At 41.9% G+C, this 22,376-nt stretch overlaps 1 protein-coding gene across 1 annotated transcript in view; it reads left to right on the top strand.

The window, feature by feature from the left end:
• Positions 1 to 22,376, top strand: part of IQCJ (IQ motif containing J) — a 209,144-nt gene that overhangs the window by 182,243 nt on the left and 4,525 nt on the right. The window contains exon 3 of the mRNA XM_033409516.2: positions 6,154 to 6,234. Within this exon, the coding sequence (XP_033265407.1) occupies positions 6,154 to 6,234 (81 nt within the window). The remainder of the gene's footprint in view (positions 1 to 6,153; positions 6,235 to 22,376) is intronic.

A 22,376-nucleotide genomic window follows, 5' to 3' on the forward strand; every position in this document is an offset into this window, starting at 1 on the left:
AACATTTGAAGGAATTTTCCTGTAAAAGAGGGGCTACATTGCTCTTCGTGTTCCGGAGAAACAGAACGTTTCTGCTATGTTTCTCTTGTTATGGAGAAACAGCTTTATGACTCAGAGAAAATAATGAATTTAGTAAAGATTCAGCCTGCCCAACAGGGTGGACTTCCTTGTTAAGGAGTGAGCTGGTAGACACTGGAAGTGCCTAGGAAGAGTGTACATGACCATCCATCTGAGATGCTGTTGAAAACATTCCTGAAAATGGAAAAGCCTGGATTTGACTGCTCTTTCTGCTTTTGCCTGGCTTTGTGAGTCTGGACAAATTACTTAACCACCCTGAGCCCATTTCCCCATCTTTAAAAATGAAGCTAACCATACTGGCTTGACAGTCTTACTGAGTGCATGAAATGTGACACACATGATAGTGACGCCAAATCTGGCTCTGTACCCTGACACCAAATTAGTTCTCAGAGACAAAGTTTTGGGTGAAGTAGAAAAGAATAGCTTTATTGCTTTGCCAGGCAAAGGGGGCCACAGTGGGCTAACGCCCTCAAAACTGTGTCCCAACCTGGAGTTGGTAGTGAGAAGTTTTACAGTGATGGTTCAAAGAGGGTGTGATCAGCTTGTGGACTTCCTTCTGATTGGTTGGTGGTGAGGTAAGTGGGAGTCAATCATCAACCTTCTGGTTCCAACCAGAAGGTCTTGGGTCTGCGTATGGGCTTGTGGGCAGCATACTGTTAGCTTCTCCCACCTGGTGGGGTTTCAGTATCTTCAGAACAGCTGAGAGATATTGTTATGTGTATCCCTTGATGGGGAACGAGGACCCTGCCCTAAGGCTGCACTATCATTTCTTGACTCTTCCTCCTTAGTCTCCGCATCCCCTCCCTTCCCTAAGTAGCAACTGTTGGAACCTGCTGGTTGGAACTTGGGGAAGGTCCTGGAGGCTGAATGAAGCCTATTTCCTGTAATCAAGAAATGGGGGACCCAGAAAGGCTTTTGTGCACAGGAGCCCCACAGGGTCCTGCTCTCTATCAATAGAATGGTGCCTTCAATACTGGCTCCTTCTCTTGGGGGCTGTTTGAACCAGAAGGCCTCTCAGGTTCATCCCATCTCCATGATTCTAAGAATTGGCCATGTTACTGAAGAACTGTTCATTTGATCAAATGAAGTTTCTGGCTTATCTATGGATTTAATTTACTCTTGTTATGCCAGGGTATTCATATTCATTAATATGAATAAATAAGAATAAAATTGTTTGATTATCCTGCCCCCTCATCACCACCATCACTAGTTATTTGTAAACAATAATAACTGAAGATTTTTTGTCTGAAACTAGGAAGAAGATTTTTCTTCTGTGGAGATTAGTGTTGTAACGATGTTAGATCAGTGGTTCTTCATTCTGGCTACACTTTGAATCACCAGGAAGTTTAATAAAAATGCATAAGCCCCACCCCAGACAAATCAAATATGAATCTCTGGGGGTGAGATCCTAGAATCAGGATTTCTTAAAAGCTTCCTTTGTGTGATTCTAATGAGGATCTGGGCTTGAGAGCCAGTGGTCTACATGCATTTTGGATTTTTTTTTAGTTATTCAATAATCTCTTTGAGCTTAATTCTCTGAGGACACACTTTCTCTGTGATGTTCGGCTCAGCTCATTTATTTATTAAATCTGGTTATGCTGTTCTTTCATTATCGATTTTAATGTGAGAAGTGAACTCCAGAAGTTTTTTTCCTGCTAATTGACCACAACTCTATATTAAACCCCTCGCTAACACCAACATATTACCTTTCCCAGCTCTATGCTCTCAGGAAGATATGTGAAGATTAATGGTCCCCTCCCCCTTCCTCAGTTCTTCCCCTCTCATTATCTAGAAGCCTGAGAAAGCTGAAAGCTTCTGGACATGGCCAGTCTGCTTTGTATGCTTAATTTTCCCAGTCATGATTGAGGAATTCCAGGGATGGGATTCAGAGTCTTCCCTCAAAACACCCAGGCCTCTGGGGCAAGCTTCCCTTTCATGCTTATCCTAACTGTGGCTACCAGTCCTAAGAATTCTACCCATTTGCCTGGAATTCTGAAGATTTTCCTGATCTGCTTCAGGGCAGGGCTGTGTCCTTGAAAGCTGTCAAATTTGATTGAAAAATTGGTGTACTCTGAGTGAGCAGATTAGGCATTTGATTATAGCTGTAGCTGACTTAGGTGTTAATGTAAATCATCTCAGCTACTTGAAATGACCATAAGTTAAGTGATAGTGGTGTCATAGCAGTTGATCGGTTATTCTCCCTTGGAATGTTACATTTATTCTGAATGCTCAACAGGGTTTTGTGGTAGACAGTTGGTGGGAAGGGAGGGGAAGCTGCAACTCCATTCTACCTGACACCATCTGCAGGGCCAGCTGGATGCATTTGTCTCTGTCTGTCTGTCTGTCTCTCTCTCAGTGAAGCTTGGCATGTACCCATAAACAGAGAAGAGCAATTACCAAGACCATTAATTAGGAGGCTGCTTATAACTCTGTTGTTTTTGAGAATCATTTATTAACTTAAGTAAGACCTTAGGCTAACTATCAATATTTTTTGTAAATGTTGAATCAGGCCGGGTACCAGAGTAGGAAATGCATGATTGCAAATCACATATTCTTCTGATGTATAATTGCTTTATGACCCACAAGCAATTATTGACAGAATGAGCTAAAGCTATCTAATTTAAACCTACTGGTATTTGTAGTGTATAGCTTGTTGAGGATGTATGAATTATAACCCCACAGTAACAAAATTGCTAATACTATTTTAAAATTTCTTTTTGTGAAGACTTGAGCCTTGTCTTTGGTTGCTGCATATATCAACTGGCCCCACAGCACCTCACATGTATCTCTGTTGCCCAATTTGCTAGTTTGTTTGTAAGGGGTTTAACTTACAGTATTTTAAAATATCCTTTTTATAAGGCTGTTGTTCCCACAAGACCATAGAATTATAAAAACGAGACTTTCCAGCCTACCGACACTGGATTAGGTCTCTCCGTGTTTCCCCTTTAATAACATCCATCACATTTTTAGTTACTCATTCAATATACATCTTCTCCTAGATTGTAGGAACATCAGAACAGGAAACATGTCTAGTGTTTTCATCATTGTGTCCCCCATGTTTTGCATCACTCCTGGCATAGAGGAGACCTTTAATATATCTGTAAATGAGTGAATAAGGTTAAATTAATAATGGTAAACCTGAATACCAACAGCACAGACCAGGCAAGAGTGTTCTTTTCCTTGCCCCTCAGCATCCCACCTGGGCAACCACAAAGCTGTCTTGGGCTGATGGCACCACCTAGTGGCCATGTGTGAATATATCTGATCTACCATGTTTTCCCCATTACTTATTATTCCTTTTTCAAGAGAGGATACATTCATTATCTTTTTTTTTTTTTTTTTTTTTTTTTTTTTTGTGCGGTACGCGGGCCTCTCACTGTTGTGGCCTCTTCTGTTGCGGAGCACAGGCTCCGGACGCGCAGGCTCAGCAGCCCATCCGCTCTGCGGCATGTGGGATCCTCCCGGACCAGGGCACGTTCCCTCCATCGGCAGGCGGACTCTCAACCACTGCGCCACCAGGGAAGCCCCATTCATTATCTTAATGATGTCTCTAGCACAATTTTTTCTTATCTTTTTCTTTTCTTTACTATAATTATAATCCTGGTCTTCATTACCCGGCTAATTTGAATACCCACCTAAATAATTTCCTTCATTCTCCTTGCTCACACCCACCACAAACCATTCTAAAACATCCCATTCACCACATTTTCCTGCTTCACATGCTTTGTTTCCCTGCAGCAACGTTTTTCAAACTGTAGATCACAATCCACTGATTGTTTGTTAAACCAATTTGATGGGTCACCCCTGGCCTTTTAAAAAATCTGAAATATATTTAAATAATATCAGAGTGCCTTACATGTAGTTGGAGAAATAATATTTCTTGAAACTTTTGTTCCAGTTTTAAACACACACACACACACACCCTTACCACATGCATGTGTATTGGATTGGGTTGTCAAACACTTTATCTATGAAAACCACAGTCAGTAGAAATTTAATAAAAGACTGATATTAAATCCTCCAAGCGGTACTTTGTAGTGGTGAGACTTGAGTTTTAATGCGGTTTCTGCTGAGTTGAACATAACCTCTTTGAGCTTCAGATTTCTCAGCTGTACACTGGGGGAAATAATTCTTGATTGATAAAGGCTACTGTGAGAATTAAATGAGCTAATACAAGTAAAATGTCACGACAGTGTTTTGTACACATTGTGTGGCCAATGACTATGACTTTTCTGCTTGTACAAACCCATTTCCTTTTATGCTCCTCCTTGTATCTTCCTCTTCCACAAAATTTCTCTTTATTGTTCCCAAATAACCTGAACATTTCACCTCCACTCTTTTTTTTTTCTGAAGAACACAGGTCACTTTTATAATCATTTAACAATGGCACTTCAACCCATCATTGCGATAAAAGAATACAGTCACTAGTTTAGTTTGATGCTCACGGTCATGGATACAAATTGCCATCAGAGACCCCAATAATGTGGGTATAGTCACTTTCAGTGAATCATTTTGTTGTCTCAGTAAAGTCACAGGTGAGCAAAACCCTTTAGGTGGTGCAGAAAGAGACCAGATTTAACTGGACCCAACCGATAGTTGTGTCCAAGGTCCCCTTATCCTGAGTGGGCAGACCCGGTAAATAGCTTTCTACACTCCTCTCCCTTTTCTTGCATCTTCAGAATGGGACCTCAGTGGGGTTTAGTCCTGCCTGGGCCTGCCTAGGTTGCATTTCTGGTATCAATGACTTAAGTTGTTTTTTTTTTTTACATTGATGTATAGTTGATTTACAATATTATATTAGTTTCAGGTGTGCAACATAGTGATTTAAAACTTTTATAGATTATATTTCATTTAAAGTTACTGGGAAATATAGGCTATATTCCTTGTGCTGTACAATATATTCCTGTAGCTTATTTACTTTATACACAGTAGTGTGTACCCCTTAATCCTCTACCCCTATCTTGCCCCCCTCTTCTTCCCTCTTCCCACTGGTAACCACTAGTTTGTTCTCTATATCTGTGAGTCTGTTTCTGTTTTGATATATTCATTCATTTGCTTTAGGTTTTAGATTCCACTCATAAGTGATAACATCCAGCATTTGTCTTTCTCTGTCTGGCTTATTTCTCTAAGCATAATACCATCAAGGTCCATCCATGTTGTTGCAAAGGACAAAATTTCATTCTTTTTTATGGCTGAGTAATATTCTACTGTGTGTGTGTGTGTGTGTGTGTGTGTGTGTGTGTATATATATATATATATATACCACAACTGCTTTATCCATTCATCTGTTGGTGGACGCTTAGGTTGCTTCCATATCTTGGCTATGGTAAATAATGCTGCTATGAACATTGGGGTGCATGTATCTTTTCAAATTAGTGTTTTTGTTTTCTTTGGATTCTACTCCTTTGTTTTAATATCTTCTTCATATGTATTACCTTTTATATCTCAACTTACTAATTTCTGTCCATTCTTCAAAACCGAGCACAACTGCCATAGTCACCATGAAGTCTTCCTTGACCATTGTAGCACCCAGTGATTGTCTTACAGGCTCATAGGAGCAGTGACCATACATTCACAGTCCTCCGTCTTTCTCCAGGGCAGACTGATGCTTTGCTCATAGCGGGAGCTCTGAAAAAACTTCCAGAATGAAAGGAGGAAAGGTTCAGTGGTAGTGACACCATTGGGAATGAATGAGGTTCTCTCTACAACTTACTAGTTGGACAATACAATGGGATTTGTAACACTCTACTTACGGTTTTTATTCCCCTGAAATGGTCTAATATTCCGCTTCCCTCTTTGCTTAAAGTAAATGATTTACATGCCTTAGATATGAATGTTGGGCTAAATGGTAGAAATCAAAAGAAAAGCAATGTTAAAAGGCAAAACAACAATTTCTTTCTATGGTATGGTTATTTATCCACCATCCATCAATGGGAATTTTTAGGACTCTATAAATAAAATGAACAAAATTGCATGTATATTTGCTTTTTCAATTAAATCTAAATTGGCAGCTTTATTGATATAAATGATAACTCCATGGATTCAGCTATATTGAGGCATTATTTCTGTTTGTAGTCACCAACTGGCCATGGATGTGGAGAATAATATTGAAAAGTATCACCTCCATCTACAGCTCTTGGAATCAAAGGTGAAAATGTAAGTTATTTCAAAGTTTACATTAAAGTTTTTGTTTTACAGTTCTTGCTTTATTAATCTCTGAACTATTCTGGAATTTGGGGGTATAAGAGTTACACATTGACTTCACATTTATATGTTACATATTATTTCTTCCCTGTTGTAAGTAGCAACAAAGCTGTTTTGGGCGCCCAGCACCATCCACTGGATAATGTAGGGAATTATTTGACGGGCATCACTTCCTCATTTCTTGGTTTCTCCCTTTCAGGCAGAGTAACATTCTTCAGCTTCCACCAGCATTCTCCACTGCTTTTCTTCTTGGTAACTTGGTTTATTCCATCTTGGAACAACTTGGTTATTTCTACCTCAGCCCATGTCTTTTTTTTGTTTTGTTTTTTTTGTGTGTGTGCTATGCGGGCCTCTCCCGTTGCGGAGCACAGGCTCCAGACGGGCAGGTTCAGCGGCCACGGCTCACGGGCCCAGCCGCTCCGCGGCATGTGGGATCTTCCCGGACCGGGGCACGAACCCATGTCCCCTGCATCAGCAGGCGGACTCCCAACCGCTGCGCCACCAGGGAAGCCCAACCTCAGCCCATGTCTTTTACACACACAAACACACACACACACACACACACACACACATGCATCCTTTCAACACTCTTCCTTTTTTCTGTTTCCAGTCCAGCTCTTGTCCAGTTATTTTGGGAAAATATCTTTTCCCTTTCTTTCTGATTTCTTATCCTTTTCTTTCTTATTCTTTCTTGGCCAAATGAGAGTCCCTTCCCCCACAAAAAATGACTATCACATAAAAATACTGCTAAATACACCTCAGTATTAACAAAAAGAAAACTAATGAGATCCAAAGTGAGACAGGCTGTATTCTAGAACAAAATAACAACCTTCTAAAACCATTAGTAAATAGAAAAGGGGCCCATCATAATCACTTTAGAAGCAATTTTAAACTATTCATGTTTGCTCTCTGTGATCCTTTCCCATTCAGATTTTCCTTCAGGGGTGCATTATAAGCATAACCAGTGAGGGTGTATATAATCTCTTTCTCTCTCTCTCTCTGTCTCTCTCTGTCTCTCTCTCTCTCTCACACACACACACACACACACACACACACACAGAGCTTAACACTCTGAGAAGCATGTTTCTGGAGAATTTAAACATATCTGACCTTGGCCAGGATCACTGATCATTTACAAAAAGCCCAAAGAAGAATCTTTTAGAAAAGAAGTCACCTTGAAGACAAGAGCCTTGAGGTGTACAACTTTGAAGAAGTAAGCCATTTCTAGATTTAGGAATTGAAACAGAAATGACACAGATACGCAATATCCTGCTGGATAAAAGTGAATATTAATACACACCCCTGTAAATCTACGTTAACATTGGTTATCAGTAAAATGCTTGCCTCTGAGCGAGCACATAGGGTTGTCTCTCAAGGTAAAGTTCAAACGTGGCTTCTGAACCAGTTGGGTCCCCTGCTAGGTAGCTGTGTGTCACACTTACTAAATGAATAACGAATCAGGCTACCAAATCGTTTTATGTGAGCAGTGTGTCAGCCTCACTCCACAAGATGTTAGTTTCCAAACATACGTTGCCTTCTCCTTAGAAATGTTCTCATTAAGATAACATCCTCTTAACTGAAAAAGCACTGGAAAGGAAAGTTGGTTGTGTGAAAAATTAGAGTGATTAATTTGAATGCTGAAATGAAGTTAAGAAACCTCCCTGGTCTTTTTTAGTTTTCTGTCTTCTCCAGTCTGTAGAGACAGAGGGGCAGGTGCCAGGAGGCGGAACCAGCAAAGAAGAAAAATCTCTGTGCCTGAAGTCCTGCAGCTCAGAGAGTCTGGGAATTTTATGTGTAGCTGGTGTAATGGAGGCGTCTCAGCTCAGTGAGGTGCAAACAGAATGGTTTTATCTCTTGTAATAACTCCGAACCCCATTTCCACTCACTGGAGAGGGATGAGGGAGAGAAGACTTAATCTTGCCCAATAATGGAATTTGAGTCCCATCGGAGAATTTAGTCCAGTTCAGTGACTCTTGTCTAATCTGGTTATTAAATTCTTAACTCTCATGACAGTTTGAACATCTCCCCTCCACACACATTAGACCTTCCCTACAGCTGTGCAGCCGGCTCCCCTCCCTTCCCTCTCCCCATCTCCTCTTTCCACTCTCCCCATCGTCTCCCTTTCTTTCTCTTCTCCACCCCTTCTGCTGTCACCTCTCACACCCTCTGAGTGCTAAACACCAAGGCTGCCCCAGGATTCCCTCGGATGGTGAGCACTTGCACCCCCCAGGCAGTTCCTTCCTTAGAAATAGCTCTAAGGGTTGGGACCCTGTGGAAAGGTCACTGGGTCTCCCCTGAGCTGCACCCCTCGTTGTGTCCCTTGCCTTGCTGGCTGTCTCCCCCAGGCTGACCTTGGCATCCTCAACAGGGAGGATCTTGGCATACCCCCCATTCCTGCTTCCCAAGGGACCTTTAGACCTGGAGAGCATTGGCTATGAAAGATGGGTCTCGTCCCATGTTCCAGAGTCACTGTCGAACTCCACAGGATTTCTCTTAGGGTCTTCTGTCTTCTCTGGGTGGGATCCAGCTGGCTGGACATCTACCTTTCCCCAGTAGAAGGGGGTTAGGGAGAAGCAGGAGTTACTGTACCATAACATCTGCTTTCCTGGAAACTCTCCAGTCCCCTCCCTAATGAGGAGAGAGCAGTAGGTTCCAGTGAAGGTTTTCTGGACAGTCCAGCCCCTGCAAGCCCTGAGGTGGGATGTACCTTGGCAGGCCAATCTCTGAACGTAAAAGATAAGGCAAGGTGAGAACTGTTCCCAGATGTGGGCTACCTCCACAGTGTACCTGCAGTAGTGGAAAACCGGGTTGGGGTTGGATGGGGCAGGAAAGGGGCTCAATTGTTCCCTCACACTCAGGACAACATAAAAAGGAAATAATCTGGTAAGAAAGCCTAAACCTGTATGTGGCAGTGCAAAGTATCCGTGGAAGGAATTAGAGGCCTGTGGGGAAAGAACATATGTGTCGAGGGGTGGAACTTAGAGGAACTGTCAGGAAGAGTGCATTCCCTGGTTCATGAATGCCACAGTTAAGAGGTAATTTTGAGTTTTAGACTTGGAGGATCAAAGAACTGCATCAAAAGGGTGAAAGCAATCAGGATTGCACAGCTATTAATAAAAAGTCACTTTGGGGAGGTGAAAGGCAAGTTTTCTGAAGATCAATCAAAGGCAGCCTTCTTAAGTTGGAAAATTTAGTGAAAGCAAAAGTAATAGTGAAAGCACCACGACAAGGGCTCTCAGCGCAACCCTAAGACTGAAGACAAAAGTACTCTTAAGGGCCAGGACTGCCGGAGGGTCTGGGAATGACTGTACACAGCAAAGGAGTGCAGGTTTTAGCAGGGAGGCCTGACTGCCAAGGAAGGAAACGGACCCTCCAAATCCCTTCAGATCTCTGCCCTTTACGTTGGGGTCACTCCTTGCATGTTGCAGTGAGATCTAGAACTCATCTTCTGAATACAAGCCATCATTTAAAAATTGTTCATTAATTGTTTGCAATCCCCCTCTTTATGTTTTAACAATATATTTATTTTGTGATGGAACAACATAGAGATCTATTGAATATGAATCATCTTTTAAAAGTCTGCTCATTAAATATGTTCAATTCCTCTCTGTATTTTTTATTAATATATTTTATTTAGTGATGAAATAACATTTAGATCGATAAGGGGGAGAGAGAGAGACAAAGACAGATACACTCTTGAGAAGGAGGACAATTCCCAAAATAATGTCGAAGATATTTCTCAATAAAAGCTTGTTTAGGGCTTCCCTGGTGGCGCGGTGGTTGGGAGTCCGCCTGCTGATGCAGGGGACACGGGTTCGTGCCCCGGTCCAGGAAGATCCCACATGCTGCGGAGCGGCTGGGCCTGTGAGCCATGGCCGCTGAGCCTGCGCGTCCGGAGCCTGTGCTCCGCAACGGGAGAGGCCGCAGCGGTGAGAGGCCCGCGTACTGCAAAAAAAAAAAAAAAAAAAAAAAAGCTTGTTTAATTACATTTGTTTGAGAGTAATGCCTATCAACTTTAGTCAAAAGTTTAATTAAATGAAGATATGAGAGAAGAGTGGTTTAGAACACAGACTTTGGAGTTAGATCACCCGAGGTTCAAATACCAGCTCTGTTCCTTACCTGCTGTGTGACCTTGGGAGCACTGCTTACCTCTCTGGGCCTTAGTTTCATTCCTCTGTAAAATGAGAATGGTAACCATGTCTTAAAGGATTGTCGTGAGCTTTCAACGAGAAAATCCAAGAAAAACATTCAGTCCAGTGTGTCTTTTCCATGCAGTTGTACCTTTTCTAAACATATTTTTACATCAAATTGGGCTAATAAAATATTGCCAGTAAAGATCCTCAGGAATCCAACATATCATATCAATGTATATGATTTGCACGTATTACTTAAAATATTTGAAAGTGTTTGATTTTCTTAAGCAGTTATAATGATTTATCTAGGACCTCTATTTGTCAAGTTTGGGGCTAAGTGACTTAAACACCGTATCCTTGACTCCGTGCAAGAATTACAAAGAAGTTATTGTTGTTCCCATTTTGTGCATAAGCAAAATGCAGGCCACTACATTTTAGTATTTTTCCCAAGGCCACAGCTATTGAGAGTGAAACTGAGCAAGAATCTATATCACTCTAAACACATTTAGTTTCTGGGAGGTTCCGGTTCAAGATGGCAACATAAAAAGATCCTGAACCATTTCTTCCCACAGACACACTGAATCTACAGCTACCTGTGGAACAATTCCCTCTGAAAAAAACAAAACAAAAACACCCCGAAAAACTGGTGGAGTGACCCCTTCACATTGGGCAAACAAGAGGAAAACCACATCAAAGTGGGTAGGAAAGGCCGAGACACAAGCTCTCCATGAGCCCCATCCCCGGTGTGACGACCCACATTGGGGAGGGAACTGAAAACCCGGAGCTTCTCTCTGAGGAGCAAAAGAATTATACCCCACATTGAGCACCCCAGCCTTCATGACTGGAACCTGAGAGATGAGCCCCCAAAACGTTTGGCTTTGAACACCAATGGGGCTTGTGCCCCTGAGATCCTAGAGGCTGTGGTGAACTAAGGAGCATCTGTTAAAGGGCCCGCATGCAGATTCACCCACTCCAGGGCTCAGCACAGACACAGCCCTTTAAAAAGTGCCCAGACTTTATATGAAAGAAATTCATTTGCTAATTTTAAAGCTGGGCAGCCCCAGCACACAGGCTACTCTCGACATTGGAGGGGTAGGATATGGACTATAACCAACGGAGAAAGTGTTCTTTTTTTTTTTTCTTTTTAAGACTTTTTTGATGTGGACCATTTTTAAAGCCTTTATTGAATTTGTTACAATATTGCTTCCGTTTTTTTTTTTTTTTTTTTTTTTTTTTTTTGCTGTACGCGGGCCTCTCACTGTTGTGGCCTCTCCTGCTGCGGAGCACAGGCTCCGGATGCGCAGGCTCAGCGGCCATGGCTCATGGGTCCAGCCGCTCTGCGGCATGTGGGATCTTCCCGGACCGGGGCACAAACCCGTGTCCCCTGCACCAGCAGGCGGACTCTCAACCACTGCGTCACCAGGGAAGCCCTGCTTCTGTTTTATGTTCTGGTTTTTTGGCCGCAAGGCATGTGGGATCTTAGTTCCCCAACCAGGGATCGAACCCACACCCCCTGCATTGGAAGGCAAAGTCCTAACCACTGGACCGCCAGGGAAGTCCCTGGAGAAAGTGTTCTTAAATATCTACCACTCCCAGGGCACAGCAAGAGGCAGGAGACCCCGGAGCTCAGTCTTGATGTGAAGGGGCAGGCTTCTCATTAAATACACATCTAAGGGCTGACTGTAAACCTTGCCTGGGACCTCGGAGGGTGGGCACTATCTTCAAGCTCTCCCTCTGCCGTACTTCAGAGCTTCAGCGTCTCTTGGAGAGGAGCTCTCCTATGTGTCTGGTACCCCAGTTTTTACCTCTGGTGCCCTGTTCATTGTGGCTGCCACCCAGGAGATATTACCCCCTTGATCTCCTTCTGGTTCTGGAGGCCATCAGGGCTTGTGCCTGTGGTCCCACAAGACTGTATAAATTTGTATTTTTTGAAAGCTGCTGCCTGAGGGTCTGGCTTCCAATCAGTCCAGATCTAGGTGCTGACTGAGATCCTCCCCTTTGTGACGTTGACTGGTCTTGGCACACCCTTACCTACTGGGAGTTATTAAAAATAAAAAGGGTTGCTTGGATAAGCAGAGGTTTGAGAGACAAGCAAGAGCTGGGACAAGGTTGAACGATAAGGTTTGTCTCCTGCACAAGGCCAACCCTTCAAGACGGGGAGAGCTGGCTGTTTCATCTAATGCATAGAAACCAACACAGAGAACCAAGCAAAGTAAAGAAACAGAGGAATATGTTCCAAATGAAAGAATAAGATAAAACCTCAGGAAGAAACCTTAATAAAATGGAGATAAGTAAATTACCTGATAAAGGGTTCAGAGTAATGGTCATAAATATGCTCACTGAACTCAGAAGAATGAATGAATACAATGAGAACTTCAACAGAGAGATAGAAAATATAAGGAAGTACCAAACCGAAGTCAAAGAGCTGAAGAATTCAGTAAACACACTTGTTTAAAACCACACTTCCCCATGAGGTAAAACTTTTTCTGCTTTGAGCATTTACTGAGCTATTTCTGGGACACAATCTTTGGAGAATTTATCTGTTGATCACCAACTTACCATATTCCTAGAACTGTATAGATGTGATGGTCACTATACACATGGTCACTGCCCTCAAGGGCTTCACAGTCTAGTGGAGGAATAGGACTCATTGGAAGAGAGGTATCTGGACCGGGCTAATCTGATAACTCTTGTTTTTGAGTGGTTAATACCTCCCAGAGCTACTGTTCTCACTCATAGACTCAGTCGACTCTGTGTGCCTTATTTCTGAAGTGCTTTCTCAGTCTTCACAAAGAAAAGAGCATTATAAAGCCAAGACCCAAGTGGCCCAAATTTCCATCTGTGTGGGAGTTGGGTGTTGTTGAAAGTCAAGGTGGTCATAGGTGTTGGTGAAGAAACCTGCAGGAAGATCCAGCAGAGCATAGCTCTGTGATGCTTAGGAAGTACCAACAGTCAAAGTAGGGAGCTGAAGCCAGGACTTACAAACTGGGCAGAAACTGGGGGGAGGGGAAGCAGCCTACAGATATGGGCAAATGCTGTGGAAAACCTGCCTAGTGCTTTCAGGGACCTTTTCCTGGCATTTGGGCAGGTCTGTATCAAGATACAGGGTTGGGGCAGACACTGCATGTAGAGAATTTAACTAACAGAGGCTTAAACAAATAGTAGGTTCTACTTACCTACTCAAAGTCACTATGTGACAAGCCAAACCCATCATCTTGCTCCTGCTTCATTTCTCTCTTTTGCCAAACCATGAGGAGGGAATACAATGTTATGGGGAGACAGGGGAAACTGGTTCAAGTGTTATATCAGTCAGTTCTCATCTTGTCCCCCAGAACTTGGCCAGGACTGTTGGTTGCAAGTAACAGAAACTCAACTCAAACTAGCTTGTATATAAAAAGAGATTTTATTAGAACACCTAACAGAAACACCGGGGGGCTAATGTGTTTCAAGCAAGGTCATCAGGCATCTCTTGTCTTCTTCTTCTTCTGTAAGCTCCTCTCTCTACATTATTGCTTCTCTCCCACCATTGTTGCAAAGTGATCATGGACAGCTCTAGGCTTACATCCTACCAGCTGAGAACCTCCAGGTGCAGGAGGGGGCTTCTTTCTCTGTAGCCTCTCATTGCCTGGCTTGAGCCATGTGAGCATCCATGAACCAGTCCCTGCCGTCCGGTTGTTCAGCCCCCAGCACACGGGCTGCTCTCTACAGTGGAGGGGTAGGATCTGCCCCATCCACAGCTCATTGGTTGAGGGTTGGTGGGTCCTCAAGGGAAAATGGGTGCTGGAACCAAGAGAAGGAGAAATTAATGGTGGGCAGGCAAAACCTACCTCTATGATAATAAAAGAGCCTTTCCCATAGCCCACTTGTAAGGATTATGTGGGAGAATACACACAAAAAGAGCTATATGTAATTAGCTTTTGTTTCCCAAGATACTCAGACTTGTGTCCTCTTTGATGGTACCCTTTTTTCCCATCCTCAAATCCAGCTTACTTGGGTAATAATGTATTTTGAAACTTTAACAATTATTTAGTAACACTTAAGAACTAGTAACTTTCAGAGAAGAATCCAGATTTCTGACTGTCTTTGAAAAGTTGAAGGTCTGGCAACTACCAACTGTGCCAGGATGGGGGTTCCCCCTCACGAGGGGCAGGTACTGCTCAGTCTTCCCCCAGCTTGGCCCGGGGCGACATCAGAATCCTCTTCCTGTCTTCATACCCTCATGCGGTACCCCTCTTTTCTGGGACCGTCCTGCATCCTGCCTGGTACCCTCCCTTCCATGCCTTTGTCCAGAGGTCTTTCCTCTTCCTCCCTAGCAATCTAAATCCCATCCATCCTTGAAAGCTAATTAAAGTAACCAGGACTCCCTCAAACCTCCTCTAAGCATGCCAGCTCTCACAGAGCCCTCTCTTCTACTCTTCTATGTGAGGACATCCAGTGACAACCAGAACGGCACAAGCTGTGAGTCCCAAGTAGTTGTGAGTGCAGGAGGGAGCCACCGCACCATACAGCTGATGAGAATATATAACGAAAGGACAGAGGCAGGCGATTATGCCATCCCTGAGATGAGAGAATATACATTGGAGCTGACCTAGCAAGGAAATTGAAAACTGTATTTATCATCTCTTTTTTTTTTAACATCTTTATTGGAGTATAATTGCTTTACAATGGTGTGTTAGTTTCTGCTTTATAAAAAAGTGAATCAGTTATACATATACATGTGTTCCCATATCTCTTCCCTCTTGTGTCTCCCTCCCTCCCACCCTCCCTATCCCACCCCTCCAGGTGGTCGCAAAGCACCGAGCTGATCTCCCTGTGCTATGCGGCTGCTTCCGACTAGCTATCTACCTTATGTTTGGTAGTGTATATATGTCCATGCTTCTCTCTCGCTTTGTCACACCTGACCCTTTCCCCTCCCCATATCCTGAAGTCCATTCTCTAGTAGGTCTAGTAGGACACACTCTTTAGTCCTGTCTTACCCCTACGTTCTTCATGACAGTTTTTTTTTTTCTTAAATTCCATATATATGTGTTAGCATACGGTATTTGTCTCTCTCTTTCTGACTTACTTCACTCTGTATGACAGACTCTAGGTCTATCCACCTCATTACAAATAGCTCAATTTCGATCTTTTTATGGCTGAGCAATATTCCATTGTATATATGTGCCACATCTTCTTTATCCATTCATCCGATGATGGACACTCAGGTTGTTTCCATCTCCGGGCTATTGTAAATAGAGCTGCAATGAACATTTTGGTACATGACTCTTTTTTTTTTAACATCTTTATTGGGGTATAATTGCTTTACAATGGTGTGTTAGTTTCTGCTTTATAACAAAGTGAATCAGTTATACATATACATATGTTCCCATATCTCTTCCCTCTTGCGTCTCCCTCCCTCCCACCCTCCCTATCCGACCCCTCCAGGCTGTCACAAAGCACCGAGCCAATATCCCTGTGCCATGCGGCTGCTTCCCACTAGCTATCTACCTTACTACGTTTGTTAGTGTGTATATGTCCATGACTCTCCCTCGCCCCGTCACAGCTCACCCTTCCCCCTCCCCATAACCTCAAGTCCGTTCTCTAGGAGGTCTGCGTCTTTATTCCTGCCTTACCCCTAGGTTCTTCATGACATTTTTTTTTTCTTAAATTCCATATATATGTGTTAGCATACGGTATTTGTCTTTTTCTTTCTGACTTACTTCACTGTGTATGACAGACTCTAGGTCTATCCACCTCATTACAAATAGCTCAATTTCGTTTCTTTTTATGGCTGAGTAATATTCCATTGTATATATGTGCCACATCTTCTTTATCCATTCATCCGATAATGGACACTCAGGTTGTTTCCATCTCCGGGCTATTGTAAATAGAGCTGCAATGAACATTTTGGTACATGACTCTTTTTGAATTATGGTTTTCTCAGGGTATATGCCCAGTAGTGGGATTGCTGGGTCATATGGTAGTTCTATTTGTACTTTTTTAAGGAACCTCCATACTGTTCTCCATAGTGGCTGTATCAATTTACATTCCCCCCAACAGTGCAGGAGGGTTCCCTTTTCTCCACACCCTCTCCAGCATTTATTGTTTCTAGATTTTTTTTTTTTTAACATCTTTATTGGGGTATAATTGCTTTACAATGGTGTGTTAGTTTCTGCTTTATAACAAAGTGAATCAGTCATACATAAACATATGTTCCCATATGTCTTCCCTATTGCGTCTCCCTCCCTCCCACCCTCCCCATCCCACCCCTCCAGCCTGTCACAAAGCACCGAGCCAATATCCCTGTGCCATGCGGCTGCTTCCCACTAGCTATCTACCTTACTCCGTTTGTTAGTGTGTATATGCCCATGACTCTCTCTCGCCCTGTCACAGCTCACCCTTCCCCCTCCCCATAACCTCAAGTCCGTTCTCTAAGAGGTCTGTGTCTTTATTCCTGCTTTACCCCTAGGTTCTTCATGACATTTTTTTCTTAAATTCCATATATATGTGTTAGCATACGGTATTTGTCTTTTTCTTTCTGACTTACTTCACTCTGTATGACAGACTCTAGGTCTATCCACCTCATTACAAATAGCTCAATTTCGTTTCTTTTTATGGCTGAGTAATATTCCATTGTATATATGTGCCACATCTTCTTTATCCATTCATCCGATGACGGGCACTTAGGTTGTTTCCATCTCCGGGCTATTGTAAATAGAGCTGCAATGAACATTTTGGTACATGACTCTTTTTGAATTTTGGTTTTCTCAGGGTATATGCCCAGTAGTGGGATTGCTGGGTCATATGGTAGTTCTATTTGTAGTTTTTTAAGGAACCTCCATACTGTTCTCCATAGTGGCTGAACCAATTCACATTCCCACCAGCAGTGCAAGAGTGTTCCCTTTTCTCCACATCCTCTCCAGCATTTATTGTTTCTAGATTTTTTGATGCTGGCCATTCTGACTGGTGTGAGATGATATCTCATTGTAGTTTTGATTTGCATTTCTCTAATGATTAGTGATGTTGAGCATTCTTTCATGTGTTTGTTGGCAATCTGTATATCTTCTTTGGAGAAATGTGTGTTTAGGTCTTCTGCCCATTTTTGGATTGGGTTGTTTGTTTTTATGTTATTAAGCTGCATGAGCTGCTTGTAAATTTTGGAGATTAATCCTTTGTCAGTTGCTTCATTTGCAAATATTTTCTCCCATTCTGCGGGTTGTCATTTTGTCTTGTTTATGGTTTCCTTTGCTGTGCAAAAGCTTTTAAGTTTCATTAGATCCCATTTGTTTATTTTTGTTTTTATTTCCATTTCTGTAGGAGGAGGGTCAAAAAGGATCTTGTTGTGATTTACGTCATGGAGTGTCCTGCCTATGTTCTCCTCTAAGAGTTTGATAGTTTCTGGCCTTACATTTAGGGCTTTAATCCATTTTGAGCTTATTTTTGTGTATGGTGTTAGGGAGTGATCTAATCTTGTACTTTTACATATACCTGCCCAGTATTCCCAGCACCACTTATTGAAGAGGCTGTCCTTTCTTCACTGTACATTCCTGGCTCCTGTGACCATATGTGCGTGGGTTTATCTCTGGGCTTTCTATCCTGTTCCATTGATCTATCTTTCTGTTTTTGTGCCAGTACCATACTGTCTTGATTACTCTAGCTTTGTAGTATAGTCTGAAGTCAGGGAGCCTGATTCCTCCAGCTCCGTTTTTTGTTCTCAAGATTGCTTTGGCTATTCGGGGTCTTTTGTGTTTCCATACAAATTGTGAAAATTTTTGTTCTAGTTCTGTGAAAAATGCCAGTGGTAGTTTGATAGGGATTGCATTGAATCTGTAGATTGCTTTGGGTAGTAGAGTCATTTTCACAATGTTGATTCTTCCAATCCAAGAACATGGTATATCTCTCCATCTATCTGTATCATCTTTAATTTCTTTCATCAGTGTCTTATAATTTTCTGCATACAAGTCTTTTGTCTACTTAGGTAGGTTTATTCCTAGATATTTTATTCTTTTTGTTGCAGTGGTAAATGGGAGTGTTTTCTTGATTTCACTTTCAGATTTTTCATCATTAGTGTATAGGAATACCAGAGATTTCTGTGCATTAATTTTGTATCCTGCTACTTTACCAAATTCATTGATTAGCTCTAGTAGTTTTCTGGTAGCATCTTTAGGATTCTCTATGTATAGTATCATGCCATCTGCAAACAGTGACAGCTTTACTTCTTTTCCGATTTGGATTCCTTTTATTTTCTTTTCTTCTCTGACTGCTGTGGCTAAAACTTCCAAAACTATGTTGAATAAGAGTGGTGAGAGTGGGCAACCTTGTCTTGTTCCTGATCTTAGTGGAAATGGTTTCAGTTTTTCACCATTGAGGACGATGTTGGCTGTGGGTTTGTCATATATGGCCTTTATTATGTTGAGGAAAGTTCCCTCTATGCCTACTTTCTGCAGGGTTTTTATCATAAATGGATGTTGAATTTTGTCGAAAGCTTTCTCTGCATCTATTGAGATGATCATATGGTTTTTCTCCTTCAATTTGTTAATATGGTGTATCACGTTGAGTGATTTGCGTATATTGAAGAATCCTTGCATTCCTGGAATAAACCCCACTTGATCATGGTGTATGATCCATTTAATGTGCTGTTGGATTCTGTTAGCTAGTATTTTGTTGAGGATTTTTGCATCTATGTTCATCAGTGGTACTGGCCTGTAGTTTTCTTTCTTTGTGACATCCTTGTCTGGTTTTGGTATCAGGGTGATGGTGGCCTCGCAGAATGAGTTTGGGAGTGTTCCTCCCTCTGCTATATTTTGGAAGAGTTTGAGAAGGACAGGTGTTAGCTGTTCTCTAAATGTTAGATAGAATTCGCCTGTGAAGCCATCTGGTCCTGGGCTTTTGTTTGTTGGAAGATTTTAAATCACAGTTTCAATGTCAGTGCCTGTGATTGGTCTGTTCATATTTTCTATTTCTTCCTGATTGTCTTGGCACGTTGTGCATTTCTAAGAATTTGTCCATTTCTTCCAGGTTGTCCATTTTATTGGCATAGAGTTGCTTGTAGTAATCTCTCATGATCTTTTGTATTTCTGCAGTATCAGTTGTTACTTCTCCGTTTTCATTTCTAATTCTATTGATTTGAGTCTTCTCCCTTTTTTTCTTGATGAGTCTGGCTAACAGTTTATCAATTTTGTTTATCTTCTCAAAGAACCAGCTTTTAGTTTTGTTGATCTTTGCTATCGTTTCCTTCATTTCTTTTTCATTTATTTCTGATCTGATCTTTATGATTTCTTTCCTTCTGCTAACTTTGGGGGTTTTTTGTTCTTCTTTCTCTAATTGCTTTAGGTGCAAGTGTAGGTTGTTTATTTGAGATGTTTCCTGTTTCTTAAGGTCGGATTGTATTGCTATAAACTTCCCTCTTAGAACTGGTTTTGCTGCATCCCATAGATTTCGGGTTGTCGTGTCTCCATTGTCATTTGTTTCTAGGTATTTTTTAATTTCCTCTTTGATTTCTTCAGTGATCACTTCGTTATTAAATAGTGTATTGTTTAGCCTCCATGTGTTTGTATTTTTTACAGATCTTTTCCTGTAATTGATATCTAGTCTCATAGTGTTGTGGTCGGAAAAGATACTTGGTACAATTTCAATTTTCTTAAATTTACCAAGGCTTGATTTGTGACCCAAGATATGATCTATCCTGGAGAATATTCCATGAGCACTTGAGAAAAATGTGTATTCTGTTGTTTTTCCTATAAATATCAATGAAGTCCATCTTGTTTAATGTATCATTTAAAGCTTGTGTTTCCTTATTTATTTTTATTTTGGATGATCTGTCCATTGGTGAAAGTGGGGTGTTAAAGTCCCCTACTATGAATGTGTTACTGTCGATTTCCCCTTTTATGGCTGTTAGTATTTGCCTTATGTATTGAGGTGCTCCTATGTTGGGTGCATAAATATTTACAATTGTTATATCTTCTTCTTGGATCGATCCCTTGATCACTATGTAGTGTCCTTCTTTGTCTCTTCTAATAGTCTTTATTTTAAAGTCTATTTTGTCTGATATGAGAATTGCTACTCCAGCTTTGTTTTGGTTTCCATTTGCATGAAATATCTTTTTCCATCCCCTTACTTTCAGTCTGTATGTGTCTCTAGGTCTGAAGTGGGTCTCTTGTAGACAGCAAATATATGGGTCTTCTTTTTGTATCCATTCAGCCAATCTGTGTCTTTTGGTGGGAGCATTTAGTCCATTTACATTTAAGGTAATTATCGATATGTATGTTCCTATTCCCTTTTCTTAATTGTTTTGGGTTTGTTATTGTAGGTCTTTTCCTTCTCTTGTGTTTCTTGCCTAGAGAAGTTCCTTTAGCAGTTGTTGTAGAGCTGGTCTGGTGGTGCTGAACTCTCTCAGCTTTTGCTTGTCTGTAAAGGTTTTAATTTCTCCATCAAATCTGAATGAGATCCTTGCTGGGTAGAGTAAACTTGGTTGCAGGTTTTTCTCCTTCATCACTTTAAATATGTCCTGCCAGTCCCTTCTGGCTTGCAGAGTTTCTGCTGAAAGATCAGCTGTTAACCTTATGGGGATTCCCTTGTGTGTTATTTGCTGTTTTTCCCTTGCTGCTTTTAATATGTTTTCTTTGTATTTAATTTTTGATAGTTTGATTAATATGTGTCTTTGTGTGTTTCTCCTTGGATTTATCCTGTATGGGACTCTCTGTGCTTCCTGGACTTGATTAACTATTTCCTTTCCCATATTAGGGAAGTTTTCAACTATAATCTCTTCAAATATTTTCTCAGTCCCTTTCTTTTTCTCTTCTTCTTCTGGAACCCCTATAATTCGAATGTTGGTGCATTTAATGTTGTCCCAGAGGTCTCTGAGACTGTCCTCAGTTCTTTTCGTTCTTTATTCTGCTCTGCAGTAGTTATTTCCACTATTTTATCTTCCAGGTCACTTATCCATTCTTCTGCCTCAGTTATTCTGCTGTTGATCCCATCTAGAGTATTTTTCATTTCATTTATTGTGTTGTTCATCATTGTTTGTTTCCTCTTTAGTTCTTCTAGGTCCTTGTTAAATGTTTCTTGCATTTTGTCTATTCTATTTCCCAGATTTTGGATCATCTTTACTATCATTACTCTGAATTCTTTTTCAGGGAGACTGCCTATTTCCTCTTCATTTGTTAGGTCTGGTGGGTTTTTATCTTGCTCCTTCATCTGCTGTGTGTTTCTGTCTTCTCATGTTGCTTATCTTACTGTGTTTGGGGTCTCCTTTTTGCAGGCTTCAGGTTCGTAGTTCCCGTTGTTTTTGGTGTCTGTCCCCAGTGGCTAAGGTTGGTACAGTGGGTTCTGTAGGCTTCCTGGTGGAGAGGACTAGTGCCTGTGTTCAAGTGGATGAGGGTGGATCTTGTCTTTCTGGTGGGCAGGTCCACATCTGGTGGTGTGTTTTGGGGTGTCTGTGGACTTATTATGATTTTAGGCAGCCTCTCTGCTAATGGGTGGGGTTGTGTTCCTGTCTTGCTAGTTGTTTGGCATAGGATGTCCAGCACTGTAGCTTGCTGGTCGTTGAGTGAAGCTGGGTGCTGGTGTTGAGATGGAGATATCTGGGAGATATTCGCCGTTTGATATTATGTGGAGCTGGGAGGTCTCTTGTGGACCAGTGTCCTGAAGTTGGCTCTCCCACCTCAGAGGCACAGCACTGACTCCTGGCTGCAGCACCAACAGCCTTTCATCCACACGGCTCCTCAATTTGGGATGATTCGTTGTCTATTCATGTATTCCACAGATGCAGGTACATCAAGTTGATTGTGGAGCTTTAATCCTCTGCTTCTGAGGCTGCTGGGAGAGATTTCCGTTTCTCTTCTTTGTTCTCACAGCTCCCAGGGGCTCAGCTTTGGATTTGGCCCTGCCTCTGCGTGTAGGTCGGCGGAGGGCGTCTGTTTTTCGCTGAGACAGGACGGGGTTAAAGGAGCCGCTGATTCGGGGGCTCTGGCTCACTCAGGC

This window comes from Orcinus orca, chromosome 5, assembly GCF_937001465.1.
Source record: "Orcinus orca chromosome 5, mOrcOrc1.1, whole genome shotgun sequence".
Classification (NCBI taxonomy): Eukaryota; Metazoa; Chordata; class Mammalia; order Artiodactyla; family Delphinidae; genus Orcinus; species Orcinus orca.